At 41.4% G+C, this 21,135-nt stretch overlaps 1 protein-coding gene across 1 annotated transcript in view; it reads right to left on the reverse strand.

Moving 5' to 3' along the window:
* Positions 1-21,135, reverse strand: part of LOC149455099 (solute carrier family 2, facilitated glucose transporter member 11-like) — a gene marked incomplete at its 5' end in the record, with an annotated part of 35,570 nt that overhangs the window by 1,097 nt on the left and 13,338 nt on the right. The window contains 6 exons of the mRNA XM_089686647.1: positions 2,056-2,183; positions 2,319-2,394; positions 6,300-6,401; positions 9,716-9,826; positions 16,987-17,174; positions 17,300-17,448. Of these exons, the coding sequence (XP_089542773.1) occupies positions 2,056-2,183; positions 2,319-2,394; positions 6,300-6,401; positions 9,716-9,826; positions 16,987-17,174; positions 17,300-17,448 (754 nt within the window). The remainder of the gene's footprint in view (positions 1-2,055; positions 2,184-2,318; positions 2,395-6,299; positions 6,402-9,715; positions 9,827-16,986; positions 17,175-17,299; positions 17,449-21,135) is intronic.

Genomic DNA, 21,135 nt, shown 5'->3' on the forward strand with positions numbered 1-21,135 from the left:
GACTCCCGTGCGCATGCACGGGCGTGACGCCATCGCGGCTCAGTCATTCAAAAGACTGGACCTGAGAACCCGAAAGGAAGACTGGGTGAGGATGGAATCCTTGTCAGCTGTGATAGCGTGTTGCTGGAGTGATCTGTTCCATAGGCCTAGTCTGACATAATGTGCTAGTATGTGATGTATACTAGCTCATTATGGCTTAAACCTACAGGGGGACCGTTTCCTTCTATTTTAGTTATTTTTTGTTAACTTTACTATAGCTTTAATACAACACTGGGACTGATCATGCGAACGCAGATCAACTTATGATTCATGCTGATATATGTGCACTGCACTAAAACCTTCAAATATTCTTAGAAATGTGACAAAACTAAATTCATACAAACCCTGCCCAAGGGGCATGAGCTGTCAAACCAACCTAAAGTCTGTATGCCATGTGCACTTAAATGAAAAGATATACAGTTGTGTTCAAAATAATAGCTATGTGTTGAAAAAAGTGAATAAAGCTCAAAACCCTTCTAATAGCTTTTATTTCCATACACAAAAATGCATTGGGAACACTACACATTCTATTCCAAAAAAATAGCAGTGTTTGTATTCTTCTTTACCAACCCAAACAAACATTCACTATATAAACTGACAAATGTTTGAAGATTTTGCTTTCCTTTGAATCACTTAATATTTAGTTGTATAAGCACTGTTTCTGAGAACTGCTGTACATCTGTGTTGCATGGAGTCAACCAACTTCTGGCACCTGTGAACAGGTATTCCAGCCCAGGATGATTGGACTACATTCCACAGTTCTTCTCTATTTCTTGGTTTTGCCTCAGGAACTGCATTTTTGATGTCACCCCACAAGTTTTCTATTGGATTAAGATCCGGGGATTGGGCTGGCCACTCCATAATGTCAATCTTGTTGGTCTGGAACCAAGATGTTGCACGTTTACTGGTGTGTTTAGGGTCGTTGTCTTGTTGGAACACCCATTTCAAGGGCATTTCCTCTTCAGCATAAGGCAGCATGACTTCTTCAAGTATTCTGATGTATTCAAACTGATCCATGATCCCTGGTATGTGATAAATAGGCCCAACACCGTAGTATGAGAAACATCCCCATATCATGATGCTTGCGCAACCATGCTTCATTGTCTTCACAGTGTACTGTGACTTGAATTCAGTGTTTGGGGGTCGTCTGACAAACTGTCTCCGGCCACTAGACCCAAAAAGAACAATCTTACTTTCATCAGTCCACAAAATGTTGCGCCATTTCTCTTTAGGCCAGTCAATGTGCTCTTTGGCAAATTGTAACCTCTTCAGCACGTCTTTTTTTCAACAGTGGGACTTTGCGGGGGCTTCTTGCAGATAGCTTGGCTTCTTATAGGCGTCTTCTAATTGTAACAGTACTCACAGGTAACTTTAGACCTTCTTTGATCTTCCTAGAGCTGATTGTTGGCTGAGTCCTTGCCATTTTGGCTATTCTTCTATCCATTAGAATGGGGTTTTTTTTGCTTTCTTCCACATCTTTCAGGTTTTGGTTGCCATTTTAAAGCATTTGCGATCATTTTAGCTGAGCAGCCTATCATTTTCTGCACTTCTTTATATGTTTTCCCCTCTCCAATCAACTTTTTAATCAAGGTACGCTGTTCTTCTGAACAATTTCTGGAACGACCCATTTTCCTCAGAATTTCAGAGAGAAATGCACTGTAACCAGCATGTACAACATTTGCTGCCTTCCTTCCTTAAATAAGGGCAATAATTGCCACCTGTTTTTCAAAGAATGAATGACCTCACTAACAGAACTCCACACTGCTATTATTTTGAACATGCCCCTTTCAATTAGTGATTCAATTACACAGAATCAGCAGCATGCATGTCATGACCGTTTGGTCTGTTGGATTTCTATTACTCTACTACACCTGCTAGTAAATTATTTGCCGATTAGAAATATCATTTCTACCAAAAACAGTGATTGATCAGGTTAGTGATGTCTGACTGCTATTATTTTGAACACAACTGTACATGTAGCAACTGGAGGAGAACCATATACAAAATTATACTTACTACTATGAAAGGGAAGACCATTCCTATAGCAAAAAAGCTGGCCCAGTTTATAGATCCTCCTATCATGAATGCTCCAGCTCGTGTGGACTGTGTAAATAATTCTGCTGTTAGGGTATTTGTAACTCCACCTGTGAAATTAAAGAGAAAAATATCTTAATGATGTAATAGGACACAAAAACATGATGTATCTGTTCCTCATGCTGCAAGCTCATGGAGAGACAACAAAGTAATTTATGTAGGTATGTATGTGTAGCTTATCTTACCTGGCCCTAGACCAAAGCTCAATATAAACGCAAGTATAGCAGACATACTGAAATACGGCACCGATGAATCAGCATCCTATAGGAATGCAAAAAAGTAGAAGGTTGATATTATATGGTGCTGCAAAATATGTGGCATCACTTTACAGTAATATTGCATATAATATCTTGAACTCAGTGCACATCTTTGTCAACCTGACTGATTACACAAGTGTGAACTTTTCTCTTAGGGTCAAATAGCAGTGAACGTGACATACACCAGATTTACCTGCAGTGAATATTTGGTGAATGTGTTGGAAAGTCCATGGAATGATTAACCCCACGTGATTGGTAAATCGCACATTTGCAGCTTTATAAATATCCCCCCTAAAGTGTATATGTACATCCAACATTTATTGGTTTGCACTAATTAAAAGAGGAAGTTACTTGCTGGATCAGGGGAGTTACTAGCCAGCAGCATCTGTGTGAATGGCAGTAAAGATCCCTTACGGCTAGTAATTCCCTTGATCCAGCAATTAACTTTCTTACATAGATTTACACAAGAAAATCCTATTTTGAGTCCAATCAATTTTCCTACTTTAACTGAAGCCCTGATGAAGAGGGAGTAGTTTTAGCTCCTGAAACACCGTGGAAGGTTTTTTTTAATGCAAACCAATAAATTGTTTTGGACTTTCAATATTTGGTCTGGCGCTCCTTCCATCGGTTACATAGTTAGGCTGAAAAATTACTCTTCCATGGAATTATACCAAAAGCCGATAAAAAACCCCCAAAATAAATACCTGCATTCTCAAAAATCTAAACCTTCAGTTCATCTAGAGGAAGACAAAACACCCTTATAAAGTGTGGTCCAATTTACTCCAATAGGGCAAAAAATCCTTCATGATCCCTTATGACAGGAGATTCTCAACCTTTCTTAACAGAGGACCAGTTCTTTGTTTTTAAGACTATGGGAGGCTGGACTGCGGCCTCCTGTTTCAGTGACCACACAAAGTCGTGGAAAATCTCAATGGCTACAGAAACTACAATACATTTTCTAACCCTTACCCACTTTGTAAAAAAAGAAAAGCTTTAACTGGAGTTTTGCTTTAACTCCATTAGGATAGCTCTGACCTGCTCAAAATGGAGTGAAGATGCTCAGAAGATGACTCAATACAAGCCATACATGTTCATTGTGCAGGCATGGCCTGTACTGAAGAGGATTTTGGCCTGATAAGATCAAGCAATTCTAAGCAAGTCATGGCTGTCCTAATGGGACAAGAGATAGGCTGGGAAGTTTTTATTGCAGGTTAATTCAGGACAACAGGTAAAAAGAACCAAACGACTTCTGTTATATTTATTAGTCAGAAAAACCTCTTCTGGTCCTCTGATTAAGTTTCCCTTTCTTACGGAGCCCTTGCTTTCCTGAGTTTATGGATAATCCCTTCTGGCTGTCATGTCATGCCACTGTCCAACGGGACTGCCTCAGTGGCCAATAAGAATGTTATTATTGTTGGACAGGAGGGTGACAGATAGTTGTTTTGCCATAAAATTTGGAAAAGTCATGTCCCAGTATAAAGTGAAAGTAAAACTGGAAGGGACATAGAAAGGAACATTTCTGTCTACTAAAGATGGTGGTACCATATTGAAGCAATTTGAACAACACGTATATTTACAGTGTCTTGTCTTCCTCTGCATTATCTGAAGGTTTAGGGTTTTGAGAATGCAGGTATTTAATTTTTTGTGTTTGTCTTTTGGTTTAATTCCATGTCATTTCGGCATCTAACTTTGAAACACACAGTAATAAAGTAGAGCAAGGAATGGGGGGGGGGGGGGGGGGGGGGTTCTTTGACATATATAGGAGTTGGACAAAATTATGGAAACACCAGGTAAAAGAATAAAATGGTTCCCCAATATGGTGTTGGACCGCATTTGGCATCCAAGACAGTCTGAATTCTCCTGGCAATTGAGAAATAAAAGTCTTGAAAGGTGGATAATGGAATCTGATACCACGCTTCATGCAAAAATTGTTCCAGTCCCTGCAGAGATGCTGGAGGTTGAAAATGAGCCTGAAAATTGTTCTCCAAAATTTACCATATTGGCTCTATGATATTGAGGTCCAGCGACTGAAGCACCCAGGGAAGTGCGAGACTTCATCTGCATGCTTGTCATTTTGACATCACCAGCTGTGTAAATCGGAGCATAATCATGTTGGTCTTCAGGAATGTCTGCACCATGGGATGCAAATGGTTGGCCAAAATTTGTACATACTTGCTAGCAATGACTATCTTTCAAGGTGATGATGGGGCCTGCAGAATACCAAGATATGGCTGCGCAAACCATGATTGTGCTGCCACCATGCTTTACCATTGACATAAGACAGTCCTGGTCATAAGCTTGGAACGGCGTTCACCACATGTAAAGATGTCCGGTGGTTGGGAACAGTGTGAAGCTCAATTCATTAGACCATATTGCAGTCTTCCAATGCTCAATAGTCCACGCTTTTTGGGTGTTGCACCACTCTCTCCTCTTCTGAGCATTAATATCAGTCACTAGTGGTTGGGCAATTGTAGCTCGCCCTTGGATGTATTGCTTATGAAGTTCCCTCTGCATAGTTTTTGTGAACACACGCTTTGGAAGACTTAGGCTGACCTCTGCAGTCCCTTTTGCAACAGTTGTTTTCTTATTCCGGGTCACAATCCTGCTCAATGTCCTTTTGTCTCTTTCGATCAGTTTACCATGTCGACCATTCTTATGCTTATCAGATGACATTTTCCTGGAAACTGTATATGCCATCACAACTTGATACTGTACCTCACGACACGCCAAATAAATTGGCAACTTCAGTCACAGAGGCACCAGATAAGCAGACACAAACAATTTGCCCTCTTTAAAAACACATTATGCTCTGACTTTACTCTACATTACTAGCAGCGCACGCAGTCAATGACGAAAGTGAGGCTTCCCACCTGTTAGCTAGGTGTCTCATCCCACAGCTGAAGCAAATGAATGTTACATCACTTCGGCTTTGACGTGAAACATGTCACTTTCCCACCTGCAAATCATGTAGCGTTTCCATATTTTTGTCTAACCCCTGTATGTACCCATTAAGGAAATTAGGAGTCCAAACTGATTTATTGGTCTTACCACTTACTTTTTAAATTTTTTGTACAGGTTCACTTTAATTTCCTGTTGGTATGATCTGTTATTTACCTTTTAGAATCAAATGCTCCTCCTGTGATTTGCAAGCATGTGAATTGGAGCCTCATCCACCCTGACTGTTATCACAGTGCACTATTGTAAGGAGCTCCAATAATGTTTCACTATTACATTCATAACTAGGATTTATTAGGAATAACACAACATTACGATGTTTCTAGAATCATGTGCTCCTCCTATGATTTGCAAGCATGTGAAGCCCAATCCACCCTGACTGTGCACTAATGTAAGGAGCCCCAATAATGTTTATTCTTACTTTTACATTCATAGCTACAACTTACTAGGTAAAAACACACTAGTATGATTGTGTCCCAAATATGTTTGCATTAGCCTTATATACCGCCTGCATTCAGTCCTGTGATGCACTATTGGGAAAGATACAATCAACCTTTTTCTTTTTACTTCAAGTTATAGAAAAAAGCTCCTGGGGGAGAATAAGAACTTCCTATCAGAAGCTGCTCATGAGATAGAGATGTGATGGCAAACTGCAATGGGCACATGAAGTAAACAAAAGCAACTGAACAAGCAAATTCTCTGTTCACGCTGAAAAATGGGATAGTTAACTCGGTAAAGTTAAGACAAAATGCTAGTATTAAATATTAGTATTCAAATGCCTTACACAAAGCTCCCAACTGCTACCCATTTGGCGGATCAAGTCGGTACAAAGGAGCAGTAGTGGGGAAAAAACAATTGTGTATTGCATTTTTATAGCCAATACAGTTACTACAACCTGAATAATAATTCTTATTAAGGAATTACAATGAAAATTTATTATTGGAAACCTCATACCTGAAATGTCAAGGTCACGGTCATTAAAATACACCAAAATGCCATCATAGTGTATCCTCCAATTATAAGAAATCTTCTTCCTGCTTTATCTATGAGTAGTCCCTAGAAGCGGAGGACACAAGTATACATTATACATGCTGAAGTCACATCACTATTGCCAGCACCTTCTGAAAAAATATTATCACCCCAACCTGACAACACATATATCATACATGTGATGTGCATTGCATTGGTATTACCCACCATGCTGTAAAGCATTTCTGTAAACATTCTTACGCACAGGCACTAAATATAAACCTATGAGTGATTCTTATACTGTGATGTGTGTCAGCAGGTACTAAGATTGCTAGCCTATTTCTTTAACTGCTGCTATGCCCAAACAATAAATGTTCTGTGATTCAGTTTTGTTGAAAAAAAAAAAATATCCTCCAAGTGAACTGCAGAAAACATGGAAGCTATTCAATCAAACTATACAAAAACAAAAACTAGTAAACATTATTTCTTTTTTAAATTAAAAAAAAATAATAATAATGTAAACTCCTTTCTCAAACTGACTTCTAAGAGGGCTTTCATAAACTACCACTTGACACGTCTCAGTGTGGTATTAAAAACAGAGCATCATAAGCATCCATTTAACTAAGAAGCAACTTAGAAAGTATCTTTGCTAAAAATGTTGTGCCTTTGAAGGGGATGCTTCTAATTTTGCTAAAAGCTCTGTGCTAACTTCTGCCGATTATTCAAACAGGAAACTATATTTCTGAGGGTGAACTGTATAGAAAAAATGCAGAATTTTCAACAGTTGGTTTGTGTGGCAATGTATATGCAAAACAAACAACTAAAATGAGATGATAATCTCCATTCACAATGGTTAGCAGAGATTGTCATGTAGATACAGTATAATCTAGTCTGCCATGTACATTATTCAAGCTTAACTGACTTGACCTGACTGTATATGACCAGTTTCTCTTTCACAAGGTGATTGGGATTTCATTAGTAGGCCCCCTTTATTATTCAGGGTCTTGGTGTGCAAGATATATATTCCAAACTGATATAATAATGGCATGTTAACTCGATTAATGGGTGTTTATGTTTGCTAAGTTCATCTTTAACTAATAAACAATTTAGTGGTCACTGGAATTGATTTTGTTTAACTCTACTATCCCAAGCACAGATCTTGCATTAGCATAAGGCAGCATAGGCAAAGAGCTTGCAACTGGAGGGCTGCCGGCTGCAGCACTGTGTGCTTCCTCACTGACTACAACAGCTAGGCGAACATTGGTGGCACAGCCAGACCTTGCTGGCCGGGATCCAGTACCCGCACTCCATCAATCTGTCCCTGCACCTCAGTGGGCGAGACAATCCCATCTCCTCCATACATCATCTAATACCCCACCCAATCTCCCCTAGGGACAGGGACCCCATCTCCAGACCATGCTGGCTTTCAAGGCTGGAGTTAACCACTTTAGGGTGCCAGGATGAGTAAAATCTGAAATCACATGGGAATTTGGGGGGTGTGCAGCATTACATGTGTTGAGTCGCTGGAAGCCAGGGGGGGGGGGGGGGCACAGCAGTACTAGTACAGAATCATTGGAGGATGGAGGGAGGGTACAACAGTACCACTGCAGGGGTCACTGGAGGCCGGGGGGAAAGTACAGTAAAATCAGTGTGGGGTGTCTGGAGGACAGGGAGGGGTCTAGCAGTACCAGTGTGGTGTGGCTGGAGGGCACAGAAGTACCAGCACGGGGCTGATGGAGGCCATGGGGGTACATCAGTACCAGCGCAGGGTGGATGAAGGACAGGAAGGGGGTCTAGCAGTACCAGCATAGGGTGGCTGGAGGACGGAAGGAACAAAAATTCCTCGCACCAGTCCTGCCGAAACACCATTTAGATTAGAAGATCAGTTCAGCCACCAAACATCCATCTGTCAGATCTGGCCATATGCAGTAAACTGTCAAATCTGGTAAAATGCATAGATCTGTGTTAAACACGTATACTCACCTCTCTTTGTTCACAGACAGAAAATGGCACACAACATAAACTGTGTCAAGTCAGACAGTGGCTGATATAACTGTTCAAAGTGCTGCATTTGTAATTGAAAGTAAATGGCAATATTACGTGACCAGCCTCTTGCTCTGGATTTTACAACATTACAAGTGAGCAAGTGGGCCTCTTTAGAGACTTTATTTTATATTTGGTATACATGTATGGTTCTCCCTTAAAGTGGTTATAAACCCTTACATATACCCAGTGAAGTGAATAGCTTCAGGTGATACATAGATATGAAGCAAATGCTCCTTGCATCCTCCTTTACTTGTTTATCTGCAGTCTTCTCTTTTCTACATCCCTTTGAAAGTGCTGAATTCAGATAAAATCCCTCTGCATCAGAGCACAGAGGAGGGGGCATGGAGCTGCAGTTAGATCTCTTGTACAGTGTGAGAGCTGATTGGAGGAAAGGGACACACCCCTTCACACATGGGATGGGAACGAAAGGATGCAGAGCTGTGTTGTGAATAGGCAAGCTGTGTGCTAAGCTCTCCAACCTCCCCTCCCCCCATTACCATTTGTTCAGATTTCATGACTGTTTACAACCACTTTAAGGATTTCTTTGCCTCAGCTACTCCTATATGGGCAAATTGAGATAACATTTATTATTTTCAAGTAAACTGCCAGGGGTGACCTATGATGCAAGGCAGCCAATTGGCACGTTATCTAATCCTCTTAGCTGTAGAAGTTTTTTTTAATTGAAGAATAAACTGAGAAATCTTTCAGGCTATCATCAAGTGTGTGATTTCTCCCTTTGTACAGAGTTTTCAGCAAGTTTTGTATACAGACTGTTTCTAACTTTATCACATGGATGTTTCCGGGCTCTACAGACCATAAAATTAATATGCCCTTTTGCTTCTAAACACTATGCACATTTTGCAAAAGTATAACTTTGTGCACCAAATGACTCCCCTCCTCTCTTATCTGTCAAAATATCTGTCTTGCTAAAGAGTAAAGAACACCACAAAGTTCAGATTTTGGTGGCTACTGAAGAGTTAAACTAGCTAATATTAACTTACAGCTCATATGGACTCCTGGGACAAGAGTCCTGTGCTTGATTTCCTAAAAACCACATACCTGCCATAGCCAGTAAAAGGGTATCATTCTCTCCCCGTTGGGTTATTAATTCAAATTGATAAAGAATGCAGCAGAAGAAGTTGGACCACCCAAGGGCAGAAGGGAACACGAGTCCAAGGTGAGCAAAAAGGAGCAAGAGCTATGGTAAGCCGAGTTCCTTATTAGTGTCCCTGTGTGTAGCGAATTAGTAGATAACTCATCCCATTAGACTCCACTTGTATTGTAAATTTAAATTTGGGGTGAAATTGCCCTTTAGTGTGTTTAAATAATTCAGTATAATAAAACAAGTGACTTACACATGTTAAAGCTGTAATACATTCACAGACTCCAGTTCCCAGTGTAACATAGGGAATGTTGTGTTCCGGTATCCCACATTTTCTAAATACATATTCTGCGTAAAAATAAATCTGTAAAGACAAACCATAAAATAAAAGTTGCACATTTTCTAGTAATAGCATTATAAATTGTATTTCAACATTCTTGACATATTCTTCATTCATTCTCCACTGGGAAATACGTTGCTTCTCGCTCCAAGAGTGAACTATAGACACCTTGGATTGTCATGTCTGAGAATGTGCCATAAATAATGATCGGTAATAGAAGACAGACATGCATAGGTAATAAAAAAAATAAGCCATGTGGAGGAACACAAACCATGTTCAAAATATAAAGTCTGAGGGTGACATGTGACCTCTCTCACATTCATGGAGTAACACTAGATATCATTTTGGATTTTTGGATTTGCAGTATATAATGGATTCTGGATTTGCAGTATTTTGAAAAATTAAAATACATACCGCAAAATCCAAAAATTCTAAATGACATCAATGTGTCAATGTTACTCAATGAATGTGAAAGTGGTCACTTGTCACACTAAAGGTCTATGCGCTCTGGCTTAAAATATGCCAGTGCTCTGAGCAGAAAAAAAAACGGTAAATGTACAAGCGCTAAGGAGCATTTAGCAGCATTTTGCATTTTTTTTCTACCAGAAAATCGCTCTCAAAAATGCAAAACAGAAGGTTTTTTTTCTGCCTCTAGACCCTAAACCTAAAATATGCCTCTAAATGACCCACTGACATATAAAATAACACTGAGCTGCTACAACCGGCAAAACGCTAAACAGCTATAGGAGCAGCATTTTTGAAAGCAATGTGCATGGACCCTTAAAATTTATATTTTGAACATGATTTGTGTTCCTGGCAGCAGAGGATCTTGGGACCTGTAGTCCTATAGGCAATACATCCTGTATTCCAAAGTGCTGATTGAACTACAACTACCAGAGAGCTGGCGAAAGAGGATGATCCTGAGAAATATTCTACAGCAAGGGACTGGTTCTCACTCTTGGTACGGGATTCAGGGATGAACACAGGGGGACTGCCGTTCTCCTCCAGAGACAAATTGCTGGCCTACTGCAGCAGGACTCTGCACATCAGTTCAGCACAGCAGTGACACTGATGGCCACATTGGGATCGCATCAGGATCTCTACATCAGGACTGTCACTATCCAGTTTTCACACAGACATCCCTGCTTGCCACGCTGACAGGTGGTAACTCCACACATCCCTGCCAACCAGCCAAGAGCCTAAGCAAAAAACCCTATTCCTAGGAGGCCATGCTGTCCATAGGATTGGTGAGCGGGCAAAGGCCCAACTTCTGTCATCACTCTAGAGACACTGCATGCAGACATCTTTACACCTCAGTACCAGGTGATCTTTGCTTTAAGCAGTACCACAGTCTAGTCTGTTTAGTTTAATTGAATTAAGAGTATTCACTAATGTTTATGGGCCCCCACCATTGCTAGCAGAAGACAATGGATACAACCATATCAGGAACTTTAAACATTACAGGACTCAAGTTGAAATCTCTAGATAAAAAGACCTCTTCTCCTTTAAGGCCATTACTATTCAAATTTGGGTACTTATATCTATTCATAGAGGACTATACGTTTAAATAATTCTCTGTGGGGGGCGTGGCTTGGCGCATGGAGCGATAGGCAGCACCTCTGCACAGCTCCCGGCCCGGACCTCCGCTGCAGGCTTCCTCTCTCCCTCACGGGCTCTCCTCTGCCCTCCCCATGGGCAAGAATCAACACCGACCCCCTGGAGAGCAACGGGGGGCCGGTCCGGCGGCGACATGAGCCGGTTTCTGACCCGATCCTCGGCCGAGGCCTCGGGCGCCCCAGCCTCCAAGATGGAGCTGGCACCTCTCCCCTCCTTGTCCCCCCCTAGACATAGGGCTCCCTGAAGTCCCTCATGGGGATCCCATATTGAGGGCACACAGAGGTCTTGCAGCCCTTCTCCAGTATCTCTCTGCTCTGAGGATGGCTGGGATCTGCAGTCCCACATGCGGTCCCTGCACACCTACATTAAATCTCTTCCTACAAAGGCAGATTTTGAGCTTTATGTGAAACATATTGAAAACACGTAGAAACAAGAAATTTCTGATCTTAAATAAGATATTTGTGTACGTCTGGAAGAGAATGACAATACTGCTGACGGTCTGTGTAGTGCCTTAAAATCTCATGAAGAAACCCTTAACTCCCATACGGTTTTAATACAACAACTCATGTACCAACAAGATGACATTGAGAACAGGAACAGCCGTAATAATGTACAGATCAGGGGCATACCAGAAACCATTGAATCTAAAGATTTAGCTGCAGCGGTCTTCAATCAACTACTACAGCAACCTAAAGACACCTACGTATATTGAGTTGGACCGCGTACTTCGTACTTTTGGGAGTTCCAGTTTCATTGTCGGAGGGGACTTTAACATAGCTCTCTCTCCAGACCTGGACATTTCTGTGGGTAAATCTTCTCCCTCCTTATCAGTCTTATCTCAAATTAAGTTGAGTTTGCATGAATTACATTTAGTGGATGTTTGGCGCATCTAACATCCTTCCGAGTGAGACTATAGTTTTTATTCTGCAGCTCATATGTCATACAGTCGTATATATTATTTCTTTGTTTCACAGTCTTTTCTAGATTGTCGGACTTCATCCTCTCTCGGTCATTTCTTATGGTCAGACCATGCCCGATTCCATCTTACGATTCAGGACCAACCATCGTCTTCGCGTCGCTTTTCGTGGAGTTTGAACGATATCCTGCTCAAAGATTCTCTATGCATCGGAGGTCGCAAAGACTATACAAGACTTTGTTTTTGACCACACATTGGACACTACTGGCCCTCTTACTCAATGGGAGACCCTCAAATGTGTTCTTATTAAACATGGCTCTCACTTTAAAAAAGCTTGAACTACTGAGATGCGTCCTTGCGCTTCTAGAACCTTCCCACAACCGTACGTTAGACCCGTTGCTCGCAATGGACTTATCTAACGCTCGTAGAGACTTACTCCAACTTTTAGATTCTTCCTCCTTTGTTGCACGAGACAAAGCACGCAACACTCATTACTCCCTAATAAATGTGGCCAACACCTAGCGCGTGTACTCCACCCCCGCCTGTCCCGTCGCCCGATCCAGCACATCAAGGCGCCTGACAATACTAAAAACTCTACCACAATAAGGGAATCTCTTCTGCGTTTGAGCGCTATTCTCAACTTTATAATCTACCCTTGGCGAATCCTGATGCTCCTTCTGTTTCTTCCCTGCCGGCTATGTCTCAATACATTGCAGAGATGCTGTTGCCTATTCTAGATGCCTAAGATACATTGGATCTAGAAGAGCCCTTCTTGATTATGGAAGTTCTTGGGGCAAATAACTCCCTGAAAACTAGTAAGTGCCCAGGACCGGACGGGCTTACCCAGTGATTTTACAAAATATTTGCCGCCCAACTGGCCCCGCTCCTGGCCCAAGCTTTTAATGTTATCGACGATCTGAACGTGCCTTCACCAGTTTTTTTGTCTGCCAATATTTCGATTATCCCTAAGCCGGGTAAAGACCCTTCTTTTTGCGGTAGCTATCGTCCAATTCTCTACTTAATCTGGACGTTAAGCTTTTTGCTAAACTAGCAAACCACCTTTCCCCTTTTCTACCAACCTTGATCCACCATGATCAGGTTGGCTTTGTCCCTGGTCACAAAGCTAGGGATAATACTTCTAAAACAATCTGTCTTTTCTCTTATATCAAGCAATACGGCATAAAGGCTTGCCTCCTTTCATTTGATGCTAAGAAGGCGTTCGATCGCGTTGACTGGAGTTTTCTATGTCTTACCTTGGAACAGATCGGTTTGGGTTCGCAATTCCTCGCTCAGATTATGTCCCTCTATTCTCATCCTTCAGCGTCTGTCCTGGTAAATGGTACGGTTTCTTTGCCCTTCCCCATATTGAATGGGACTAGACAAGGTTGTCCCCCCTCGCTTCTTCTCTTTGTTTTAGTAATGGAACATCTTGCAAGAGCCATACGAGCTAATGACTCAATCTTGGGCATCCACACTCCCTCTGCACATCACAAATTATCCTTATACGCAGACGACTTTCTAGGTACATTCAACAGCCACTTATTTCCCTCCCCAGTCTTTTCCACGAATTCCATAGATTTGATTTTTTCAGTAACTTTAAACTTAATATCTCTAAAACAGAGGCTTTGAATATTTTTTTACCTGCCCATGTGTGGGCGAACCTACGCTCTAATTTCTCTTTTCAATGGCGACCAAAGGCTATTATGTACCCGGGGGTCATGATTTCTGCTTATCTTAATGCTCTATATTCCTTTAATTTCTTACCCTTACTTTCACGTATCCGAAAAGATCTGGCTTTATGGGGCGCTTCAGTGCTGCCCTGGTTAGGCCGCATCAACACCCTCAAGATGGATACCTTACCTAAGTTACTATACATTTTTCAGACTGTACTGATCATTGTCCCTAGAAGCTTCTTCCTCTACGCTCCCTTCCGATTAGATTTATTTGGCACCGTGGGTTCTCAAGGTTAAAATATAGGTTACTTACTTACCCGAAACTTGGAGGCGGAGTTGATTTACCAGACTTTGAGTTATATTATAGAGCCACGTTGCTAGCCAGGATGCTTGATTGGTTTCCCAGACCCTTCTGTAAAATCTCTTGTATGATAGAACAAGATCTTTCTCAGGTTCATCTTCGGGCATTACCATGGGATAGCCAGGACTATTGGCGTTTTCCCGGCCTGTCCCCATTGACTTTGGCTGTAGTGCGGGTGTGGTATAAACAGGGCATCCTCTTATCTTCTGATCCCTCTCCCTTATCACCCCTATTTGATAACCCTGCTCTTCCTCAAGGGTTGGGCTCTTCTACCATCAGACCCTTTACACGCGCCTCCTGATCCGTAGCTCGAGACTTCATCTGGCCCCAATCGGGTTTTCTGCTCCTTCGGGGTAGGCCTAGGGATTGGTTGACCACTTTACATCTATCCTCATTTTGCAAGCACTTATACTTTTCCTCCTACACTCATCGTCCACTCTCTGAGATTGAACGGCTGTGCTCCCTCTCTGAACCACCGAAACATGTCCTAGCTTCCCACTATAAAGTGCTACACAATGCTGTTCATTCTGTACTCCCTCCCTACACCAAGGCGTGGGCTCGAGACCTAGGTACAGAAATATTGGCTGAGGACTGGTCCACGTCGTTCCACTTCACTCATAAATCGTCTATTTCTTGTTATGCACAAGAGAAGAACATTAAGCTCCTTTCTCGATGGTACAGGGACCCCTTCTCCCTACACATGTTTCCTTCTACACCTAATCTCTGCTGGCGCTGTAATAAAGCTGTTGGTGCATAGCTTCATATTTGGTGAGATTGTGATCAAATACAACCCTTCTGGTGACAGGTCTTTGCTGTATATGACAGGATCCATGGTGAGTCCTTGGCCCCTTCGCCGGAAATTTCTCTCCTCTCTATATTACCGGGATCACTGGAAGTGCACAAGAAAGGTTTGTTGCGTTTCTTTCCATCTGCGGCCCGCCAATTGATACCCCTCTTTTGGAAAACAGCCACTCCCCCACCTCTTCCGATGTGGGTTTCTGTGCTTAATAATACCATGCATATGGAGGAAATGCTGGCATTTGCCAATGATACCTATGATAAACATAAGTTACTGTGGCCAGTCTGGCTCCATTTCTCCTTCTCTCCGAGATATGTCTTCCCTATGTGTTCCCCTGTCGTGCCCTAGTGGAGTTGAGCCTTGCTCCCCGATTCATTTTGGCATGTCCACCAGTTGGGCCCTGCGGTCTGCACCAGGGTGCAGGCGGCAGGGTCACTCCGGTGGGATTCTGGTGGAGGGCCACCTTGATTCTGCTTTTTGCCGTTTCCATCTCCCAACCCTCTCTTCTCCTCCTTCACTATCTTTACCACTGGTCTCTCTTTTTTCTCTTCTTTTTATACTTTTTTTTCTCAGTTTGGGTTTATACTCTCGGTTATACGGAGTGCTCTCATTTTGTTCTGTACATCTCACCCGGGGATACCGCCCCGAAACTATGGTTTGTCATATCTCTGTAATGTGTTATTGATCCTTCCATCTTGCTGTTGTATCCCCATGGATCATAGCCACACCTGTGATGTTTTTCTGCTCATTTACTTGTACATGTTATTATTTCTCATGCTTTGTTCTGTTAAATGTGAGTGAAATAGAAGATAAATTTGCCTTTAAATAATTTTCTGTGTTCCCCATTGGTGGTCCAGATATAGCCAGATATAGTCAACAAGCCTTTTCTTCCCCCTCTTGCTGCCATTGTTGCAGTTAAATGGTTGATGCTTACTACTCATGAGTGTATGATCTGTTAAACATTGCCAATTGATTATTCCTATTTTACCAGTGTTTTATTTGTATGCATTAACTGGGGATGTATATCCTAAACCCATTATTTCTGTGGCCAACTTTTATGAAAACAAGTTTATTATAGAGGTGTTACTAAAGAATTGTGTCTCTTGTGTTATTATTCTATACTGTTGAAATATGTCTGAACCCAGAGTGTCAGAGGTGTGGGGAAGTTTGCAAAGTCATGGCAGCCACTGGGGACAAGCATTATCAAGCTGCCCCTGCGGGGTTAACACAACACACACACACACGCACACACACACAATCTGGATTGAAAGCAAGAATTTGAGCAAATAAAAAGACAAATGCTAACATTTTACTGATCTTGTGTTTGATATCTCAGTCAGGAAAGCCCTCTGTCTTGGAGGCAAGCTGTTTTTGTGAGCAGCTTATATTGAAGCATAAGAACTCCCCTTAAAGAACTATGAACATCACTACTGAGAGTAATTGTGATATTTTCCTTTTTTTTTTCCCCCCTCAATTATTTTTTCCAGATTCTACCCTTTCCTGTACTGCTTCCTGGGAAATGAAAAAAAAAAACCGAAGAGAACTGAAAGTTCTTTATCATTATTTTATTTACAGAATCCCACAGAAACCTGCACTATAAACCTTAGGGCTTGTGTCATCAGTTTGAGACATATCTGAGATCGTTCAAAAATTCATTAACAGGTGTATTTCACCTCCTTCTGACCTGCATTCAAACTGTTGCAAGCATGTTTTGCATTCCCATCAACTTATAAAGAAATATAAAACCCAATTGAAGTGGCTAAAAGCTCAATCACACAGGCTCTCAGATGTTGGCATAAATCCCTTGTACATACTTACTGCATTGATCCCGCAAAGCTGCTGTCCCATGTTGACAATGATAACTGATATAAGCTGCCATTTTATCGTCCGATCGAAGAACAACTCAAGTATTTTTTTGGGTTTCTCACCATTTAAAGCTTGTGATTCTTTTTGTATATCATCCATCTCCATCTGATAATGGGTTGAACCATAAAAGGTTTTCAATGCTAGGAAAAACAAATATGTGGACTTTCAGGCTGTATTATTTTATGGGATACATAGACTATGTTTTTAGGTAATGATCAATAAAAAAAAGATTTGGATGTTTAAAACTGCATGTTTTTCAGTTTACCTTTTTGACACTGATATTCATCTTTTCTGTCAATGAGAAGGTATCTGGGGCTCTCTGGGAAGAACGGCAAGGCAATCAGCTGTAGAAGAGCCGGTATGGCACATGAAGCCAGCAATAAAGACCATGTGTTCTTGCGGCCCAGTATTTCCCTGATAAATACACATGGCAGATACATGGTTACTAATCTTGCATCATGAATAAAGTATTCAGTAATAGTTTTTTTTTTTAACCACTGCTAGTCCGGACACTTTCAACCCCTTCCAGTCCAATTTTCAGCTTTCAGTGCTGTTGCACTTTGAATGACAATTGCATGGTCATGCTACACTGTGCCCAAATAAAATTTTCAGCATTTTTTTGAGACAGATGGAACTTTTGGTGATATTTGTTCACCACTGGGATTTTATATTTTTGCTATATAAATGAAAAAAGACTGAAAAGTTTGAAAAAAAATTGTTTTTCTTATAAACTTTTGCAAATAATCTCTCTTCATAAATCTTGGCCAACATGTATTCTGCTACCTTTTTGGTAAACCCAAATCAGTTTATAGAAAAATAATGAATTAAAAAAATTTTTTACATTTTGTTTATGTTTTTTTTTTCCATACTGTCACCCTAGCAGTAGTGTCACCATAGTGACACTGTACTACTTGTGGGGGGTGAGAAACATTAAAAAAAATATAAACATTTTTACACTGCAATTGTACATACAAATATGGACGCGAACATCCATTTTGGTAAAGACCCACCATCTTGTATCATTTCTCACTCTAAATCAGCTCCCCCCTCCCTCTCTGTTGAGTGACACGTGGTCCTTGTGTGCTGGGTTCAGGACACAGTTGGATATCTTTCATGGTTGTAAACCCAATTAGCCGATGCCAGGGTGTCTGGCAAACTCTTGCTCTGAAGCTGATCGTAAAGCCATAAACCCGGCAGTCACTGGACTTCAAAAGCATTCCAGGATAGCAGTAAAACATATATCCCATGTAAAAACCACTTTTCGTAACTTAAAATAGGGAATACATACAATCGAACAAAGCATATATTCGGATAGCTCAGTTTAATGCGAGTCGCCTGATATCTTACACCCCTAGTTAAAGTCTACAGGAGAGTAGAAATCCATATAGTTCTAGCTGAAATAGCAAGATATGGCATATTTGATGTCTGGACGTTCAAGATATCATTCTGCATATTAATTTACTAGTGGCTAGGCTGCTACATGTACCTAGGGAAGGTTATTGACCATGATATAAACTGGGAGGGATTTGGTCATAACCTGAGTTCCCCGCCAAAACACCCCTCCCCAAATGAGGCGATTGGTTCTCTGCTTTAAGGAGACACCCTGCTGGGTTCCTAGAAAAAGGCTGTTATGCTTGGAGCAGTAAGTTGAAGAGATCTCCCTTTTAACCACTTCCCGACCGGCCGTTGTATATAAACGGCCGGACGGTGGCAGTGCAGGGTCAGGTGGCCATTTATAAATGCCCTCCCCGAACCCTGCTTGTGCGCGCTCCCTTGGAGCGTGCAGCACTGCGGTCCGGTGCCCGCTGTGTCCTCCGGACACAGTGGAACACTGATCGTCGGACGGGACCTCTGTACGAGGTCCCGATCATGTGATCACTGATTGGCCAATCAGTGATCACATGCAAAGTAGTAAGCAAGATGTCACTTGTGACATCTTGCTTACTACGTGTGAAATCTGTGAATGATCACAGAGGTCACATGATACAAGGCTATTCACAGCAGCCTTGTACCATGTGACAAGCTGTGACCAATCACAGCTCACTCAGTACTTCTCAATGACTGCAAGAATGCAGACAAAGAGAAAGAGAAATGATTGCTTTTACATCCTATATGGGTGTAAAAGCAAAAAGTGTAAAAAAAAAAAAAAAAAAAATCTTCATCACCCCCCACAAATAGCACAGTGTCACCATGCTAGGGTAACAGTATGTAAAAAATAAATAAATAAATTATACAGAAATTTTATAGCACCAATTTGCATAGTGCTTTGCATTCCAAAGGCAGACAGTGCAGTTACAAGACAATAAAATATATGAGGGTGAAGAGGGCCCTGCTCATAAGAGCTTATAATCTAATATATTTTAAATGATAAAAAGGTGGATCCCACCCCAAATTTTTTTTTATTTTGATAATGTTGCTGCTTATTCTGACCTGTAAAAAAAAAAAAAAAAAAAAAAAAAAATATATATATATATATATATATATATATATATAATCTAAATTCTGATGTGCAACAGAGCTTACTTGGAAATGAATAAGGCACATGTAATTCACACCCTGCACTTAACTCACCTATATTAATTTGCGTTCTATTGGAGAAAAAAAAATCCAATCCCTATTATTCTACTTTTATCTTTAACGATATACTCATTCTCCATATCTACTGATTCATCTTCATGAATTTTACAAAATGGCATGAATAGTTACAAAGAGGCCTGCTAAAAGGAATGGCACTGCTCACTTTGGATCTACATGCATGTACCAGGAAGCTCTATCAATGATGGGGTGTAATACTCTCTCTACGCCTTAGTCCCCTCTGTCCTCATACATACTGCAGACAAAACTAAAATGAATAACATGTAGTGGTCATTCATCTGCTATTTCATAAATTCTATTTGCTACATCAGGGTCCCTGCATCAGAAGCATTACTAGTATTGGAGTCAAGTCAAAGTATAGCTTTGCTGAAATAACATCACTTTCTTATTTCAGCATCTTGAGTCTGGTAACTTTTTTACCTGGTTGCATTAATTTAGTATACTGTGATTTCTGATAGGATCAAACACTGTACCTCTGTGTTCCAATTTGTTTAGTGCATCCAGACTTCTTTTATTATGATAAAACACATAGGAAGTGTTAATGCACTGTAATCTAACCACAGTATTGGTTTTCTGCCAAGCCTTGTTTTCTTCAAATGGATCTATCAACAGAAGTCACACTTTATATGAATCAGTAGGGAACCAGGCAAATTACTCAACTGAAAATTGAGTTAGAACTATTTCAGTCTTGAAATGAATTAAATGTCTGCTCCACATGTGATCTACAGTCTAGATCACCTTGTCTCTGGCTACCAGTGAAGGTCGAGTGTTACAAAGCTACTAGTGAAAGCCCAGTGTTCTTTTCCTCCCACTCCCCACAGTGTTCCGGGACACATGACAGAAGACCGTTGGACCATTCACGTTCCGCATGCGCAGTGGGCACCCAGCTGTGAAGCCACAAGATGTCACAGCCAGGTTCCCACAGTTAAGATGCAAAGTGAAAAAAACAAGAAGCGCACCAACCTTGCGCATTACCTCAGTAACCAAAATTTATTAGTAAAGGAATGGTACTCACAAACAGCGAATAAAAACAGGCATGTACCGTATTTTTCCCGTATAAGACGCACCTGACCATAAGACGCACCTAGGTTTTAGAGGCAGAAAACAGGGGAAAAAAATTCTGAACTAATGGACTGCAGACACATTACAGGAGATGACCAGAGACTGCGGACAGCACAGGGATGACCAGAGACTGCGGACAGCACAGGGATGACCAGAGACTGCGGACAGCACAGGGATGACCAGAGACTGCGGACAGCACAGGGATGACCAGAGACTGCGGACAGCACAGGGATGACCAGAGACTGCGGACAGTACAGATGACTGCTGACCTTTGGGGAAGTGGGGAGCGGGTACCTGAATTTGACAGGTACCCGCTCTTACTTCTGCAGAGTTTTTGTTTGATCTTACCTGTTCCTCGATCCAGCCGCGCGCTGTCTTCCCGGCTTCTGTAATGGCGCTCGGCATGACAGCCGGGTGCCCAGTGCGTATGAGTGAGAAGCACTT

This window comes from Staurois parvus, unplaced genomic scaffold (assembly GCF_062004578.1).
Source record: "Staurois parvus isolate SC_StPar_1 unplaced genomic scaffold, SC_StPar_1.0 ptg000404l, whole genome shotgun sequence".
Classification (NCBI taxonomy): Eukaryota; Metazoa; Chordata; class Amphibia; order Anura; family Ranidae; genus Staurois; species Staurois parvus.